The 17,421-nt window shown below is 55.0% G+C and overlaps 1 protein-coding gene across 1 annotated transcript; it reads left to right on the top strand.

Annotated features, from left to right (window-relative positions):
- Nucleotides 1–2,871: 2,871 nt before the first annotated feature.
- CHGA (chromogranin A) lies at nucleotides 2,872–14,573 on the top strand. The gene is made up of 8 exons (XM_031667888.1): nucleotides 2,872–3,170; nucleotides 3,962–4,008; nucleotides 6,366–6,459; nucleotides 7,313–7,381; nucleotides 9,397–9,495; nucleotides 10,474–10,929; nucleotides 11,612–12,099; nucleotides 14,079–14,573. Exons 1-8 carry the CDS (start codon nucleotides 3,125–3,127, stop codon nucleotides 14,160–14,162), a joined length of 1,383 nt encoding a protein of 460 aa, XP_031523748.1. The 5' UTR covers nucleotides 2,872–3,124; the 3' UTR covers nucleotides 14,163–14,573.
- The last annotated feature ends 2,848 nt before the right edge of the window (nucleotides 14,574–17,421 follow it).

Raw genomic sequence — 17,421 nt, 5'->3', positions numbered from 1 at the left:
TGGGCTGGCTAAATAAAGTGTGCGCTGTCAATAAAATGTGTGCTATCAATAAAGTGTGCAATGTCAATAAAGTGTGCGCTGTCATAAAGTGTGAGCTGTCAACAAAGTGCATGCTATCGATAAAGTGTGGGCTGTCTAAATAAAGTGTGTGCTGTCAATAAAGTGTGGGCTGTCTAAATAAAGTGTGCACTGTCAATTAAGTGTGCACTATCAAGCCAGACATCACTGCTGGGAAATGGTACCAAAAAATCCTCCTCAGAATTATCCCACCCAGGGGTATTTACAAGTAAAAGCCTGATATCACTGGCTGAGGGCTGCTCCTGGGGGTAACTCCCTGAACTTGCAGCTTTCTGCAGCCTTCTGGGTTTCTAGGTTGCAGTGAGCTGAGATCGCGCCATTGGACTCCAGCCTGGACGACAGAGCGAGACTCTGTCTCAAAAAACAAAAAAAAAAAGAACCTGTGTGCGGACACAGAAGGGTAGATCCCAGCAGTGGGAGATTGGTCAGGGCCCTCAAAGCACCAGGAGACATGGGCAGGGCTCTGACCGCGCTGTTAGAGTTAGACTCAGGCCTGGCTTGTGAGGGGCCCCAGGGGATCCCGGCCAGCTCTTAGCCTGCATCTCCCCATGGGGGAGAGAGAGGGCTACTTTTGGGACCTCTCTCGGAATGAGCATTCTGGGGAGCTGAACATCTGTGAGAATCCTCCCTGGATCCCAGAAGACCAAGCTCTGGCAGGGGCTCTGGTGCCTCTCCCCTCCTGTTCACCAGGTCCAGTGCCTGTGGTGCTCCCAGAGATGCTGGTTGGACAGCTTCTATCCTCCAGGGAGGCCAGGACAGCAGCTCTGCCCCCTGCTCTCCATCCTCCAGGCTAGAACCAGCCACCTTCCTGCAGTCAACATCCCCACAAGATATTGAGAGTGATTTTTTTATTGTGGTAAAATATCCCCAACCTAACATTTACCATCTTAACCATTTTTAGGGACACAGTTCAGTGGCATTAAGTCCAGTTATGTTGCTGTGCAGCCATCACCACTATCTATCTCCAGAACTTTTTCATCTTCCCAAACTCTGTACCCATGAAACACTAACTCTCTGTTTTCTCCTGCCCCTCAGCCCCTGGCAACCAGCATTCTATTTCCCATTTTTGTTGTTGTTGTTGTTTGTTTGAGACAGAGTTTCACTCTTGTTGCCCAGGCTGGAGTGCAGTGGTGTGATCTCAGCTCACTGCACTCAGCCTCTACCTCTTGGGTTCAAGCGATTCTCCTGTCTCAGCCTTTTAAGTAACTGGGATTACAGGCATGTGCCACCAGGGCCGGCTAATTTTGTAGTTTTAGTAGAGATAGGGTTTCACCATGTTGGTCAGGCTGTTCTCAAACTCCTGACCTCAGGTGATCTGCTCGCCTCAGCCTCCCAAACTGCTGGGATTACAGGCATGAGCCGATTCACCCTATTTAAGTATAACCACAACCTCTCTCAGCACAGCCCTCCCCTTCCCTGCTGACAAATTATGGATGTTACTTCTTATTCATTTTCTGTCTTCACCATCTAGAACGTAGGGCTCCTGTCTGTTCTGTTTAATGCTGTACCCTCAATTGAGTACTGTTCTAGGATGTTCTAAGCACATAGTAGATGCTTAACAAATGGTTGTTGAATGAATACATAAATGCATGAATGTGGCCATTTCAGTCTCCTTTGAGCTCCCACCAGGTTCTTATTTAGGGACAGGTGTGAGCACAGGTGTGGGACAGGAAGTATTAGTAGAAAGCAGCAGCAGCAGATGGAGAGGGGTGGGCAGGAAGGAGGGACTCTGGACGATGCCAGCCAATGATAAACCATCACCCAGATCCCTGGTTCCCTGTGACACTGGGGTCAGGTGGCAAAGAGCTTCCAAAATGGCCCTGAGGGTGAGAGTAGCAATGTGGCTGGAGCATCGAGGGCCCCAGAAATAAGGGAAGCCAACCAGGAAATTGACCTTTTACATAAAACATCCAGGTTTTGAGAATGCTCAGGAAGAGGTGAGAGCTGTTCTCAAATTCAGATGGGCTACCAGTGGCAACAGGGCAACCCTAAGGGGTTGCACTAGGGCTAATGAGTAGGTGTTGCAAGGACTCCTATTTTCGCGGATGTAATAAGAACTGGCCCCCACTCCTCCCTCACTACCCAACAAAAGGTGTCCAACAGTGGCTTAAGCTTCCTGGTGAAAGTGAGCCCCCGGTTCCCATGTGCATGCAGAGCCCAGGATTCACTCACCCATGGTTTGAACCTTCAATGGATACATTCAACAGTTACCTGTCAAGTGCGTTTCCTCTGTGCCAGATTGTGTGGCGCTCAGCCCTGTGGAAGTAATGATGACTAAACATTATTCAAATAAATACACATTCAACAACAAAGTGTGAAGGCACAAAACTAGCTTGCCAGAGAGAGAGAAGCCTCACTCAGACAGGGGATCAGAGGCCCCTCTAGAGCCTCCTAGATATTGGAGGGAGCCATGAGTGATGGGCGTGCCTCCAGCCTGTGAGACCAGGGTGAGCACACCCCGGGCAGGAGGCACTTCGGGAAAATAGCACGGGGTGCTAGGGCTGCCAGAGACCTCAGTACACATGGAGGAAGGTAAGGTCCAGAGATCGGAGTGACTTGCGCAGGGACACACGGCAAATCGGTGGAACCGTCGAGGGGTGGAGAATGAGCCACAGCCCCCCTGTCTCCCATGCCACCTCTTAGAAACCAGATACCCGCTTCGCGGCCAAGACCCACCAGCTCCGAGCGGCGGAGGCCAGAGGTAGCGAGGCGTGAGGTTAGAGGTGGGGCGAGCGGGGACTGGACCCCCAGGGGGTGGGGAAAGGGGCAGGGGGCGGCACCGCTGACGTCATTTCCGGGGTCGGGGTATATAAGCGGGGCGAGCGGGCGCTGCTGCTGCTGCTGCTCTTCCCACTGCAGTACTCGAGCCCCGTGTAGGGAGCTTGCGGGAGGATCGACCGACAGACGGAAGCACGCCAAGGCACTGCGCCCCCAGCCCCGCGCCGGTGCCACCGCAGCCAGACCCCGGCCGCCGGTCCAGCCGCCCCTCGCCCGGTGCCTAGGTGCCCGGCCCCACACCGCCAGCTGCTCGGCGCCCGGGTCCGCCATGCGCTCCGCCGCTGTCCTGGCGCTTCTGCTCTGCGCCGGGCAAGGTGAGCGAGAGCGAGGGGCTCGCGGGAGAGGGTCCCGGGCTCCTCTGCCCACCTTGAGGTCCGGGCACCGCGCGGCGCCCAGCGCCCCTCCACATCTCCCTTCGGGCGCGGGGAGTTTTCAGCACCGCGGACAGCGCCGCCGCCTCCCGCCCGACCCTGCAGTGTGGCCTCTGCCCGGGACCCACAGGACACTTGGGCCTGACTCCCAACCCCGCGGGGCAAGGCCCCCTTGTGCCCACCCCTTGTCTGGGCTTGGCGCCTCGGCTACATCAGGGCCAGTGCAGGTTGCGCGGTGGCCGACCAAGGTCATTGGGGGGAGGTGGGAGGATGGCTGCTCGCACCCCTCCATCCCTCTTCCCCTTTCATCTCACTCTCCCCGCCTTTCTGGCCTTGACTTCTACTTCTCCATATCATCCCTCACAATCTCCCTCCTCCATCTCTTCCCCTCCGCCTCTGGGGTCTCTCCCTTCCCCTCCTCTGTCTCCCACCCCAGTCCCACTGTGCAGCCCTTGGCCTTGTTTTGATAGCGCTCCCTGCTCCAGAGCACACCAGCTCCAGAGCAGGAGTTTCCCAAGGGGGAGGGGGAGGACGTCTCCGTGCAGCCTCTGGGGACCACCCCACTGTGGGCAGCAACCAGGGAAAGGAAACAAAATCAGCCCCAGCCTCTCTTTTTGGTGGGGGCAGTTTTGAGGGTTGGCATTGGGTGGACCGGCCCCAGTGAGCCCAGTCAGGAAGGACTGGGCTCCACTTGGAGCAGAGGAGTGACCCCAGCACTCTCTTCTTCTTCCCAGTCACTGCCCTCCCTGTGAACAGCCCTATGAATAAAGGGGACACCGAGGTAAGAAGGGGTGCTGGGGATGAGGGGTAGGAGGCTCCAGTGGACACTTCACAGCCAGTTCTTGGGCAGCTGCAGGAGTAAGTTCGGCATAAAGCCAAGAGCCAGCACTGCGGCTGCTGAGCCTGTGGGGACAGCTTGCAAAAGAAGATATCAAAGATTGCTTGCTTTCCCTGCTGTCCTGCTGTGGGGACTTCCCCAGCTTCCTCTGAGCTGCATGTGCAGCAGAAGAGGCCTGCATCTTACCTACTGGGCTGAGGTGCCTGACCTCAGGCTGTCTTGAACACTCTGAATCCAGTAGGCCCACCAGGGGCTGGTGGGGGTGGCTTCTTTCTAGTTGTGGTTGTCCACAGACCTGTAAAAATGGCCTTTGCCTGCCTGGCTCTCGCCTCCCCCTTTACTCTTTCTTTCCCCCTGAAAGGCTCTGCCAGCAACTACCCACACCCAGCAGGCTCTCCAGCCCTGGCTCTCCCAAAGGAACACAATGAAAACATTTTGATCATGGCTCCTGCACCCACGGTCCCGCCATAGGGGCTAGTCATGGAGGTCACCCAGGAAAGGGCCTTAGGAGACACTGGTAGGGGTTTCTCTAGCAGCAAGAGACACGCCACACTGGGTGTGTACTTGGAATTCATTCATGGCTGAGCTGGGGCTGTTTTTTCCAGACTTTAGTGCTCAGCCAAATCTTCACTTGAGGGTCAGAGAAATTTCTACTCCCCACCTTCCCAGAAACTATTTTCTTCCAGTAGACACCACAGTTAAAATCGAAACCGTCCAAGGGATTCCAACCTCTGTTCAATTATATTTCCTAGGTTTTAGTTGCAGATAAGACAGAACTTAAACCTCTACCACTCATTCTAGCTGTGTGACCTTGGGAAAATTCCTTAATTTCTCTGAGCTCTGCCTTTTTCTCCTTTTCCTTGAGGGGAAGTGTAAAGAGTAGGAATCACGGATGTGAATTGCCTAGCACATAGTAGGTCCTTAGTAAATAGGCACTGTTATTCCTACAGCTGCCTTGCTGATCTCCCCATCCCTCTCCAGACCCTTTACCCAATTCCTGCCTCCCAGAAAATGCCCTCATGAACAGGTGGTTATCTGATATTCCCAGTGCAAGGTCCGGGGTTGCAGGGAGATACAGGGTACAGGCTGCTGGGCTCTCCTTGCCAGATCCCTTATGGGAGACACTCTGGTCACCATATTATACCCAGCAGTCTGTGGTCAGGGGCACCAGAACAGCTGGTTAAGACCTGAAGATTCCATATAATGTTGTTGTGACTACACACATTATAGAGCACTTGCCAGTTTGCCATCTTGGATCCTTGGACTGGTTGCCTTGGCATCCCGTAGACACAGCCTTCCACCCGCTCACTCCCCGCCGGTGTTGCCTGATGCCTGTCTGACACCTCCTGCTCTCTACTCAGCTCTCGGCTGTGGAAGCAGGGCTGGAGTTGTGAACCCCTCCCTGGGCGTGCTGACACTCCATGCTCGAGAGAGTGTTTTTCCATCTGTACCTCATTACCCTGGGAGAGCAGTTGGGAAGGTATTCTCACTCCTGTTTTACAAATGAGGACACTGAGGCTCAGAGAGGTTAAGTCACTTGTCCAAGATCACACAACTAGGATACCACATTACAGTGGGCACCATCATCAAAGATCACTCATTTATCAGGGGCCTAATTATGCACAGCACCTTTGCGGGCACAGGATAGGACTTTCAGAGGCGTGGCTGTGGTCGACCTGGGACATGCTCCCAGGTGTAGTCAATGTTTGCTCACGTGCCGCCAGGGGATTCATCCATCCCATGGTGAACATGGAGTGAGAATATGAAGCTGTGACTCCTCGCATGTGACAACACCATGGGTGTTGGCAGACAGTAACCTACATCCTATTTCCAAACAGGGTAGAGACAGGGAAGGTCTTTGTCTCCTCTGGGCAGTCCAGAAGGACTTCCTGGAGGAACTGACCTTTGGACATCTTCACGATCAGAGCACTTTTGTAAGACATCCTTTTAGTGCCCACAAGCAGCTTTCTCATGTTTAGAGAATTAGCACTTGGGGATGAGAAGGTACCAGGTACCATTCCCTACACCCCTTTCTCACCATGATCCACCTTAGAGGGGAACCTGCTGGCCATGTGGTTGGAGTGCCTGACACGTGGTAAGCACTGTATAAGGGTTTTCTATTATCATTGCTATCACTGTCTGGCTAAGAAAGCAGAGCTGTGTACCTGAGCCAGGGATCATGGACTCCCAAAGACAAAAGCAAATACCCTCTGTCCTCACTAGAAATTCACCTTAGAGCCTCCAGGGACTGAGCCCCATGATCAAACCAACCCCAACCTGCCCCCGCACTCTGTTCCCAGGTGATGAAATGCATCGTTGAGGTCATCTCCGACACACTTTCCAAGCCCAGTCCCATGCCTGTCAGCCAGGAGTGTTTCGAGACACTCCGAGGAGGTATGAACTGGAAGCTAGGGGTGAGGGCTGCTGCCTGCCGGGCTGGGAGGCTAGGAGATGGGTGTGTGGCTTTTGGTGGAATTAATGATTTAACTCAATAGTCACTGACTGAGTGCCCGTCATGTCCAGGCACTGCACTGGGGTCTGAGGTGTATAGACAGTTGGAGGGGTTGTAGCCCAGGTGCTTACAGACTGGCAGAGGGGATGCATATGAACATAATCAACTAGAACTCCAGGCAAAATGAAACCAGGGCTGGAACAGCAAGCCCCCAGACTGTGAGCTCCCTATGGACAAAGATTTTGTGTGCTGTATCCCAGTGCCTAGAACAGCCTCTGGCTCCTGAAGACACCCTCTAGATGTGTGATGAATAAAGGACTGTTATGGGTGGACATGAGAAGGACAAAATCTTTCCAGGCAACCAGTCAAGTTTTTATTAACTGCTGGATAGAGCCAGCAGCATTTGGGTTGGGCTTTAAGAGAAACATTGGAAACTGACGGGCGGAAAAATGAAGATGAGGTTGTCCAGGTGTGGTAGACAGTGTGAGCGCAGGCATGGAGATGGGAACCTATTGTATTTAAAGAGACCCCCACTCATCCTCAGGGGCTGCCACCCCTTGGCTAAGGTCTGGGTGCTGGGGCAGTGGCTGACTTCTCTGATGTAGTAGGAAACTGACACACACCTTGGAAAGGAGGTAATTTCAAAAGTGTTATCTCAAGATCCAGTCTTGCTGCCGCCACCCTGGTTTTGAGTTTCCAGAGTAAATTCCTTGTGCTCAGCTGAAAATATTGATGGTAATCTCTTTCTCGGCCGTTCTCTGGAAACCACCCATGACGACTCTTCTTCCATTGCAGATGAACGGATCCTTTCCATTCTGAGACATCAGAATTTACTGAAGGAGCTCCAAGACCTCGCTCTCCAAGGTATTTTCCAGCCACTGCACATGACTCTGGGTAAATTCCAGTAACTGAGAGTCAGAAAATGTGGTGGAAGGTTCAGCAAGTTCTTCTCTGGGACTGTCATTTCCTTTCAATTATAAAGCGGAAAAGCAGGATCCGCCGTGCCACCTGGCTCAATCGGTTATTGATATTGTTAAAGAAATCAAGGCCCAGAGAGGCTGAGTGACTTGTCCAAGGTCACATAGTGAATAGAGACATGCCAAATGCAGCTTCCCTAAAACCCATGGCCTCTGCAGTTCAGTCATTTTAGGAAGTAACTTTATGAAGTAGTGAGCCGTTCATCACTGATGATGATATTCAAGCCAAGCCTGGACAGGATACTGGGGTGGAGGGTGAAGCTGTCATCATCCCACAGTTAGCCTCTGTGCCCAGCCCCCCAGCTCCTTCCAGGCTTGATGCAAAGCACAGCCCTACCCTCGCAAACCAGGAAGCCTGAGTTCGGCCCTGCACCAGCCCCAGCTGACTCCCTGTGGGAAGTGGCAATTTCCACCGGGGCAGGACCACTGGTGGTGGTGTGTCTCTCCCTGAGAACAGGGCATTATAGCATGAATCCAGCATCTGCTTCCCAATGAAGCAGGAGTGTTTTTCAGGGCTGGGCTTGTGTCTGGGGTAGGGTGGGAGTATGAAGGCTGCTCTGGCTCCAGGATGGGCCCCACTCTGAGGCCTCTGGGGCAGACCAGGCCATGTGTGAGAACAGAGAGGGCTTTGGGGAGGAGGCGTGTAAACACAGCCACAGCAATAGGATTCCTATGGCCTTTTCCAAGCTAACACACTGTTCTTCCTCCCACTCACGAGCCAGCCTGGGTGGCAAGCACCCATCTCCTATTGTTGTTGGAGGGGGCAGGGTGTGCTGGGGGCAGCTGGGACTATTACTACCTGGATGGTTATGTCAGCATCAGTGACCTTGGACTAGTGTTTTTTTTTTTTTAATTAAGCATTAAATATTTTATTACAATATGATAACTTTAAAATTAAATATTGAATGACTGATTACATTTAAATAATTAGATTGTCAATAGAGACTATTATAGGAGAATGTGTCCTGAAACATCTGTATTCACATACACATGTGTATCCAGTGTAAGCAGCATCCAATATACGTACATACGACTGTTTTCCATTAACAGAGTCCTGGATGTATTTCTGTCCATCCATCTATCCATCCACTCCCTCTTGGGCTCCAGTAACATCTTCTGTGTGCCTCTGTCTTAGCATTTACCACACAGCAACCCTGTTTTCTAGATAAGCACCCAACTCTTGGGGAGCCCAAGTGGCCCAAGGAGCCAGGAAATAGCCAGAAGGGAACTGGAACCCATGTTGCCTGAGGCCAGAGCTGGGCGTGGTCCCTGGCCCACAGCTGCCCCGGAAAGCCCATTGTTGGGGAAGAAATGAGGACCAGCTGCAGAGCTGGGCTAGCTGAGGGGCCAACATCAGGAATCAGGCACAGGTGTGGGGACAGTCAGAGGAGGCAGCAGCGGCAGGGGGAGAGGGATCTCTGGGTCATGGCAGCAGGCGCCAACCCTGGGCTCTGATGTGGGCACAGGGCTTGGCCTTCTCCTGGGGCCCGGACTCACAGCGTCCAAGGGTAGCAGGGCTTGCCTGAATCAAGAGCTGCCACCATTACTGCCTGCTGCAGGGTTCCTAGAGCTACCAGCCAGGTCCTGAGGGGTTCCCCACCCCCAACTCCTGCCCCTGGGCCCCTTGCTCCATCTGAGCCTTTCTGGCTGTGTGAGGCCACAGCACGCTTGCTCTGGCCTCCCGGGGAGAAGCTGAATCTGGCGAGGCAGGGTGGCTGCCTGAGGGCCCAGCTGAGAGACAGGAGGGACGCCAAGCCTTCACCACCCCATCAGTGTCTCATTGGGCAGGCCCTGAACATGATGTACCCAGTTTACAGATGGGGAAATGGAGGCCTTCACTCTTATAGATGAATATGCCAGGGCTGGAACCAATGGGACTTTTCCCTCTTTTTCTCATACCAGGTGCCAAGGAGAGGGCACATCAGCAGAAGAAACACAGTAGTTTTGAAGATGAACTCTCGGAGGTTCTTGAGAACCAGAGCAGCCAGGCCGAGTTGAAAGGTCTGTCCCAGCCAGTCTGGCCAGACGTGGGGAAGGGAGGGTGGCAATGGGAACAGTGGCTATGATGGACCCAGGGGTCCGATGAGTTGGGAGCCCCACCCATAATCCCTTATTTCCCTCTCGCTACAAGCGGGTAAGGCTGGTGTTCAGGAGCTGTATCCCGGTGTCTCCCGTCTGGGGCTGAGAGGGAAAACCTTCAAGTGAGGCCCAGGTGCCCTCACATTGGCTGAAGCTTTAATGAGGCAGGCAGCCATGTGTCAGTGCAAAGAGATCCCGAACTTGGCATTTGGAGGCTTGGGTTCCAGGCTCAGCTCTGCTGCCTGCAAAATGCGTGAGATGGACAGGTCATCTTACCTTTCTGCAGATCATTTTGGGTTTCTGTGAAATAGGCATGGGAGCACCTTTCACCAGAGTCCTGGTGAAGCTCAGATGGTGGAATGTACTTGACAGCACTTTGTTCAGTGGTCATTATTCTAATGACGGGAGGAATTTTTACTTATTCAAAGGCTGTCTTTAAGGCAGCCACAATAAAATACCTTTTAATGAAACCCTAAAATTTTGCAGAATTGAGCCCTTTCACAGGACGCTGAAGACAGAGAAGCCCCACATGGAGGGGAGAATGAAGTTGCAGACATGGTGCCTCTTACACAGAGAGGTTAAGCAACTTGCCCAAGAACACACAGCTGACATATTAATTTTCAGTTCAGGCTTTATCTCCTGGATTAATTCTTAAGGTCTGGATTTTTGTTTTTTGTTCTTTGAATAATAACCTGTTTTAAAAGATTAAAAAGAAAGAAACAAATCCAGCTGTGCTCAGATCAAGCCTGGACATGGACAGAGGGGTAACCCTAATCGTTGTCTGGGCTGGGCTCGCTGGAAGCCAAGAAACATAATGAGTACGATCTGAAATTAGCCTGTGGGGAGGCCCCACACGTGGTCCGGTCCTCAGGGCCTGACTTGGCTGTGCTGTGTCTGCAGAGGCGATGGAAGAGCCGTCCTCCAACAATGCTATGGAGAAAAGAGAGGATTCCAAGGAGGCAGAGAAAAGTGGTGAAGCCACAGACGGAGCCAGGCCCCAGGCCCTCCCGGAGCCCAGGCAGGAGTCCAAGACTGAGGGGAACAATCAGGGCCCCGGGGAGGAGGAGGAGGAGGAGGAGGAGGAGGCCACCAACACCCACCCTCCAGCCAGCCTCCCCAGCCAGAAATACACAGCCCCACAGGCCGAGGGGGACAGTGAGGGCCTCTCTCAGGGTCTGGTGGACAGAGAGAAGGGCCTGAGTGCAGAGCCAGGGTGGCAGGCAAAGAGAGAAGAGGAGGAGGAGGAGAAGGAGGAGGCCGAGGCTGGAGAGGAGGCTGTCCCTGAGGAAGAAGGCCCCACTGCAGCGCTGAAGCCCCACCCGAGCTTTGGCTACAAGGAGATCCGGAAAGGCGAAAGTACGTATGATGGTGGAGACCTCAACCAACGCATCTGGGAGACGGGGATGGGTGGGAGGGGAGCCTTCTCCATAACCTCATTCCACCTTCATAACAACCCTGAAAGGTAGGTATTAGCTCCATTTCCCACTTGGACAAATGAGGTTCAGAGAGGTTAAGTAACTTGCCCAAGGTCACACAGCTAATTTGTAGTAAAAGCTGAGGTTCTACCCCAGATTTCTCTGACTCCAAAACCATGCATTTCCTACTATTCCACATAGCCTGCCCCCACCAACCCTGGAAGCTAGGGGTGGGTGATGGATGGGCTGGCTTTGGGAACAGAGACCATGGCAGGAGGGCACAGGCTGATCTGGGAACAGTGTCAGCTTCAACTAGGGTTTAGGAGAGGCCCTGGCTCCCGCTGCGGGTCTTTCCTCACTCTCCAGCTGTCCGGGCTTCTGGGGTGAGGATGAGGGGAAGAGGCAGGCTCCAGCTAACCCACCACTCTGAGCTGAGAGGGTCTTGCAAAGCCTGGCATCAAGAAGGTTTTTCCCGCTAAGTGTCATCACTGTGGAGAGGCTGGGTTGGGCCCTACGAGCCAAGGTCTGTGGCCCTAAAAGTGGCCACAGCAGAGGCCCCCGGGGAGTGGCAGAGACTGGGAAAATGGTGGTCCCCCACCCATTCTCCTGCTCTTGCCCACCAGCTGCTCCAGGTCGGTCAGAGGCTCTGGCTGTGGATGGAGCTGGGAAGCCTGGGGCTGAGGAGGCTCAGGTCCCTGAAGGGAAGGGAGAGCAGGAGTACTCCCAGCAGAAAGAGGAGGAGGAGATGGCGGGGGCCCCGCAAGGCCTCTTCCGGGGTGGGAAGAGCGGGGAGCTGGAGCAGGAAGAGGAGCGGCTCTCCAAGGAGTGGGAGGACTCCAAACGCTGGAGCAAGATGGACCAGCTGGCCAAGGAACTGACGGCTGAGAAGCGGCTGGAGGGGCAGGAGGAGGAGGAGGACAACCCGGACCGTTCCATGAAGCTCTCCTTCCGGGCCCGGGCCTACGGCTTCAGGGGCCCTGGGCCACAGCTGCAACAAGGCTGGAGGCCATCCTCCCAGGAGGACAGCGTTGAGGCGGGCCTGCCCCTCCAGGTTCGAGGCTACCCTGAGGAGAAGAAAGAGGAGGAAGGCAGTGCCAACCGCAGACCAGAGGTTGGTATGGGGCGGAAGCCAGCTCGGTGCTGGGCCGCGGAGAGTGGGTCCAGCAGGGGCAGCCACACCCAGACACACTGCTCCTACCCCACTGAGGGGACACGGCCCCCCTGGAGTCTGGGGATGGAGAGATGCTCAGACCGGGGGCTCTCAGGGCAGGAAAATGTCTTGGCTCCCAGGGGGCATCCAACAAAGCTGGCTGGGAGGTGGGAGGAGCTCAGATCAGCCTGTGGCAACAGGGGAGGCGCCGAGTGGGGACTTTGTCCCGAAGGCGGTAGGGAGCCTTGCAGGTCGTGCCCTGGAAAAACCATGTGGTGGGTCTGGCCATGTCCCTTCCTGGCCCCCAGGCAACCCAGGCACAGCTTCCTCCCAGGCTCAGGCCCTGCATCTGGCCCATGAGGGTAACGGGGCAGGGCAGGGGTAGGGCCGGGGACCTCTTGCCTGTGGGGATCAGGTGGGAGCCACACGATGTGAGCCGGAAGACCTGGGCTCTGCCTCCTCCTGGCTGCGTGGACTTGGGCGGGTCACTCCCCTCCTCTGAGCCTCTTGGGTTCCCCCATTTATGAAGTAGGGGTAAGGAGTCTCCCCTGCCCACCTCATTACCATGATTGGAACACACAAGGGCTTTGAAAACCAGTGACCCTGGAGAAGATGAATGGGGTGTGGGGACACAGCCCACAGGAGCAGGGTGGGAGTTGGCGTCCCTGGCAGGTAGGCGGCTGGGATACCTGGTTCAAGCCTTAGTGTCCAGGTGGGAACCAGGGCTCTGTGGGAAGGCTGACACCCGTCCGTGGCCCCGACCCCAAGGCTCTTCTCTGCTCACCTAGAAGAGGGTGCGGCCCCTTCTTTGGGTCCCCGACCCCCTCTCTGGGCCTGGCAGTCTGAGAGGAAGAAGGCTCCATGTTGGCAGCTGGAGCAGGAGAGGGCATCTGCCCCTGTGCCTGGGAGCCCAGGGTGAGGGACTGAGGACAAAGCTGGAGAGAATGGGGGCCCAGAGGTGCCACCAGTTTCCTTTCTCCACAAGCAAAGGGAGCTCCAGACAACAGGGCAGAGAAATGGGACCCCTGAGGCATGTGGACAGGATGGGGTGGGGGCCTCCTCGACACAGCCCAAGGGTCTTCATAGAAACCCCAGCCTCACAGAATACCTGCCCCAGGGCCTGCTCCAAGACGAAGCGGCTGCAGGGTCTATTTCCATGGCCTGCAATGATCAATGTTGGGGTCCATGGGCCAGGATGCCCTCGGCAGCCTCAAATCTGGCAGTGACCCCGGGAAAATGACCCCTCCCAGGTCAAGGGAGGCAGCCTTCCCTGCGCTCCTGCTCTGAGTCTTGAGGGTATGCTCTGTGGGTGTCCAAGTTCTGAGGCCTGGAAACTTCTGGAGACTGGGGCATAGAACAGGGCTCAGAGGAGGGGTCCTGCTTCCCTGAACTTGGGCAGCCAGAGCTTGGGATCCTCTCACAATCAGGACCAGGGATCAAAGCCCAGCCCTAGGCAGGCCAACATGGGGTAGCTCCCCCAGCATGCAGCCCTGCCTCAGGCCCCCCATTCCCCCCAGGTGGGAAGGCTGCAGAAGACAGACCTGGAAGCCCCGGGCTGGCCTCACCCTAGGTCCTGGCACCCATGGGTCAGGCCGAGGGAAGGGGGCTCTTCGGGACACTGTAAGCTTTGTTTTCCATGTGCCCTGAAAGAACAGACTCCCACTTGTCCAGAACCATTTGAGAGGAAGTGGCGCCTGGATAAGAGGCCACCAAGCACAGTGTGGGAACAGGGTCCCCGACATCAGCCACCTTCTTGTCCATAATAATCCTGAGAGCAGCAGGCTCGTATCACTGTCTCCATGACCGATGAGGCCCCTGAGGCTCAGAGAGACGAAGCCACCTGTCCAAGGCCACACAGCTAACCCAGTGCTTTTCTGACTTACTGTGCCTTCCGTGCCACTGGCCAGGCTGGCCCGAGTGACCTCCAATGTCTCTCCTAGGACCAGGAGCTGGAGAGCCTGTCGGCCATTGAGGCGGAGCTGGAGAAAGTGGCCCACCAGCTGCAGGCACTGCGGCGGGGCTGAGACATCGGCTGGCAGGGCTGGCCCCAGGACACCTTGCGGTCCTGGCTCTGCTGTCCCCTTGGCAAGTCCTGGCCAGACAGCCCGGACGCTGCTTCCGGTAGGGAGGCAGCCTCCAGCCTGCCCAAGCCCAGGCCACTCTGTCGCCCCCCCCACGCACCTTGTCTCCTACTCTTGACTCCTTTCTGCCCTGGAACGTCCTCTGCAGGGCAGCCTCACAACTTTAAACATTGATGACTCCTTTTCTGAACACAGGCAGCTTTCTAGAAGTTTCCCTTCCTCCATCCTATCCATTGGACACAACTGCAATAACTTCTGACCTTTTGGTGAAAGCTGAGAACTCCTGACTGTAACATAATCTGTATGAGATTTATCTAAAGAAAAATAAATCTGTTCTGGGCTCTTTCCTCTGAATTTTTTCCGCTCTCAACTTAGAGTGGAGTGGTATGCACTGGATTTGGGCAAAGGGACGAAGGGAGGTTCAGTCTGCCTAGGGGACTCCTTTCTGGGCCACTTCCTGGCTGTGGGATCTTGAGCAAATGACTTTGTTAACTCTGAGCCTCAGTTTCCTCACCTGTAAAATAGGAATGCTGGCCTGCCTCAGAGTGTTTGTAGGGATTAAAGCACACTTGCCGAGGGCGTCCGGGTTCCTGCCTCTTCCCATCCCCAGTCACATCTGAACTGGGCCATGCACAGGCAGGGCCAGGTGGGGACACGGGCTCTGCTCCTGAGCCCAGGTCACCCCTCCTTGATGGTCCCTGCCGTCCGATCACCTGTGGTGCTGGGTGGAGGCCCTGACAGCCCAGCCTAGTGCCTGTCGCAGGCCACAGGCGTCAGACTCGAGCCTCTGAGCTGCAGGGCCCGCTTGGCACCCACTTATTGTTAGGAATGTGGGGCGTCTGAAGATCTCGTGTATGTAACGCTTCACTAGTGCACAGGCTGCTCTTAGTCCCAGTTTTGTGAATGAGGAAACGGAGGCAGAGAAGGTGAAATGACTCACCCAAGTCACAGGCAGGGATGATGCTCAGAACACTGAAACATGGCGACTGTGAGGATTACTCAGTCAGGACCTCTGCGTGCTGGCTGAAGATCAGGGCCCATCATTCAGTCACTCGTCAAACATTTGTGCATGGCTGCTCTGGGCCTGGTAGGCCTGAGCATGGCTGCGACAAGTCCTGGCTTTAAGAAGCTCACTGCCCAGCGGAGACAGCTGCATCCTTCAACAGCCAAAGCAACCCACAGGGACAAAAATGCACTCAAGCAGGAGGAGCACACGCCCACACTGGAGGGCGCACCTTGCAGGCCAGGAGGAGGAGGAGGTTGGGTTTGAGCCAGGCTCTGCTGGACTGGCTGGTTGGCCTTGGCCAGTCACTTCACCTGTCCAGGTGGCAGTTCTGGGGCTGACGTCCTTGGCCTTTGCAGTTCAAACACAAGCCGGGGAGGGTGATGATCCCAGGCAGTGGTGGAGAGGGTGCAGGGAGGGGCCTCGGCCTTCGAAGGCTGCCCACGTGGTGTCTTCCAGGTAGGAACGGGAAAGGCATGGGCATTGTGGGTGGGTGAGGCTCAGAAGCATCGCTGCCACCCTCCAGGGGCCCAGGCAGAGCCAAGTCCAGAGGCCAGTTGGGATTTGGGAACCAAGTCCCTGAAGCTCTGCCTGGTGAGTCTGAGCAGGCAAGGTTCCACGGTGGGAACCCAGATTTGGACCTAAGACTGGAGTTGAACTCCCCAGCCCAGCCATTGACTAGCAGGAGTCTTTGGGCAGGCGCTCCTGGCCCTCTCAGGGCCTCAGTTTCCTCATCTATAAAATGGAAACAATACTTACTATCTCCTTACCAGATGACAGTGAGGATCACGAGCCCACACAGCATGGCCCAGAAAACCACTGCGATGGTGTTGAGTTGTTTGAGGGGTCTTGGCAAGTCTGGGTTTCTCTGATGAGGATGGGCTGCTCGTGGCGGCTGATGTGCACTGCCACCCCCCGCCCCCTGCAAAGCACAGAAGGACACCCTCCGAACGGCTGGCGCAATTGTTTATTTCACGTTTCCAAAAGTTAGGTTTACACTCCACCCCAACAGTTACAGAAATACACATTAACTGTACTCCACTAGACTGTTAGAAATCAAAACAAGAGCCGGGCGTGGTGGCTCATGCCTGTAATCCCAGCACTTTGGGAGGCCGAGGCGGGTGGATCACGAGGTCAGGAGTTCAAGACCAGCCTGGCCAACATGGTGAAACCCCATCTCTACTAAAAATACAAAACTTAGCCAGGCGCAGTGGTGGCAGGCACCTGTAATCCCAGCTATTCAGGAGGCCGAGGCGGGAGAATTGCTTGAACTCAGAGGGTGGAGGTTGCAGTGAGCTGAGATCACACCACTGCACTCTCCAGCCTGGGTGACAGAGACTCCATCTCAGAAAAAAAGAAAGAAAGAAAGAAATCTAAACAAGACTAGTTAGTTAGCAAATACAGAGATCACAGAACACCTTGTCCCTGAAACCACCCATCTCAAAGCCACCTGCAGTGTCAAACCTCGTGGAGTGAACATGCGACCAGGCAAATGAGCCAATGAACAGAAGCCATGGCGTCTGTATCTCGTACATGGTCACGTATAGTATGCATATGTACGTTCACAAATTACGTACGAACCAGCTTGGGATTCTGGTGAAGTTGCTTGTGAACAGCTTGAAGCAAACAGCATTTGTCACAAAGCACAGGTGTCGGCACGAACAGCAGCATCCTGGTGAAATCCCTGTGACTGGCTTTTCAGAGTGAGCTTCCGAGAGGTGATTCCACACAGCCCTGGAGGAAGGGGGTCGGCCAGGCTGTGGGAGGGGACAGTCCCTCCACACTGCCAGGTCACAGATGACTCTTGAAGGGAAAATGCAATCATTTCTGAAAAAGGGGGGTCTGGGTGCTCCTGCTGGTGAGAATCAGAAGGAAGAAGACCCCAGTCGGCAGGAGGCCATGACGTCATGCTCACCAGCTCTGCCCCATGACGTCATGCTCACCAGCTCTGTCCTGCGCAGTGTGGAGGCTCACTCACTCCAAACCACACTGACAATGGCTGTGCAGAGAGAAGGGACAGAGCACAGACCCTTTCTCACAAGGGGAGGACCCATGGGAAAGCCTCGTTTGTATCACCTGGGTCAGGCTTATGCCCGGGCGGGGCAGATGACTGTGGCATCGGGGTGCGGTCAGGCTGGCCTGAGGCGGTGGAGGCTGGGCCTTTGTCAAGGATGGCTGCACTTCTCTACCTCCCAATCA

This window comes from Papio anubis, chromosome 7 (genome assembly GCF_008728515.1).
Source record: "Papio anubis isolate 15944 chromosome 7, Panubis1.0, whole genome shotgun sequence".
Classification (NCBI taxonomy): domain Eukaryota; kingdom Metazoa; phylum Chordata; class Mammalia; order Primates; family Cercopithecidae; genus Papio; species Papio anubis.
This window is presented reverse-complemented; position numbering and strand designations above follow the sequence as displayed.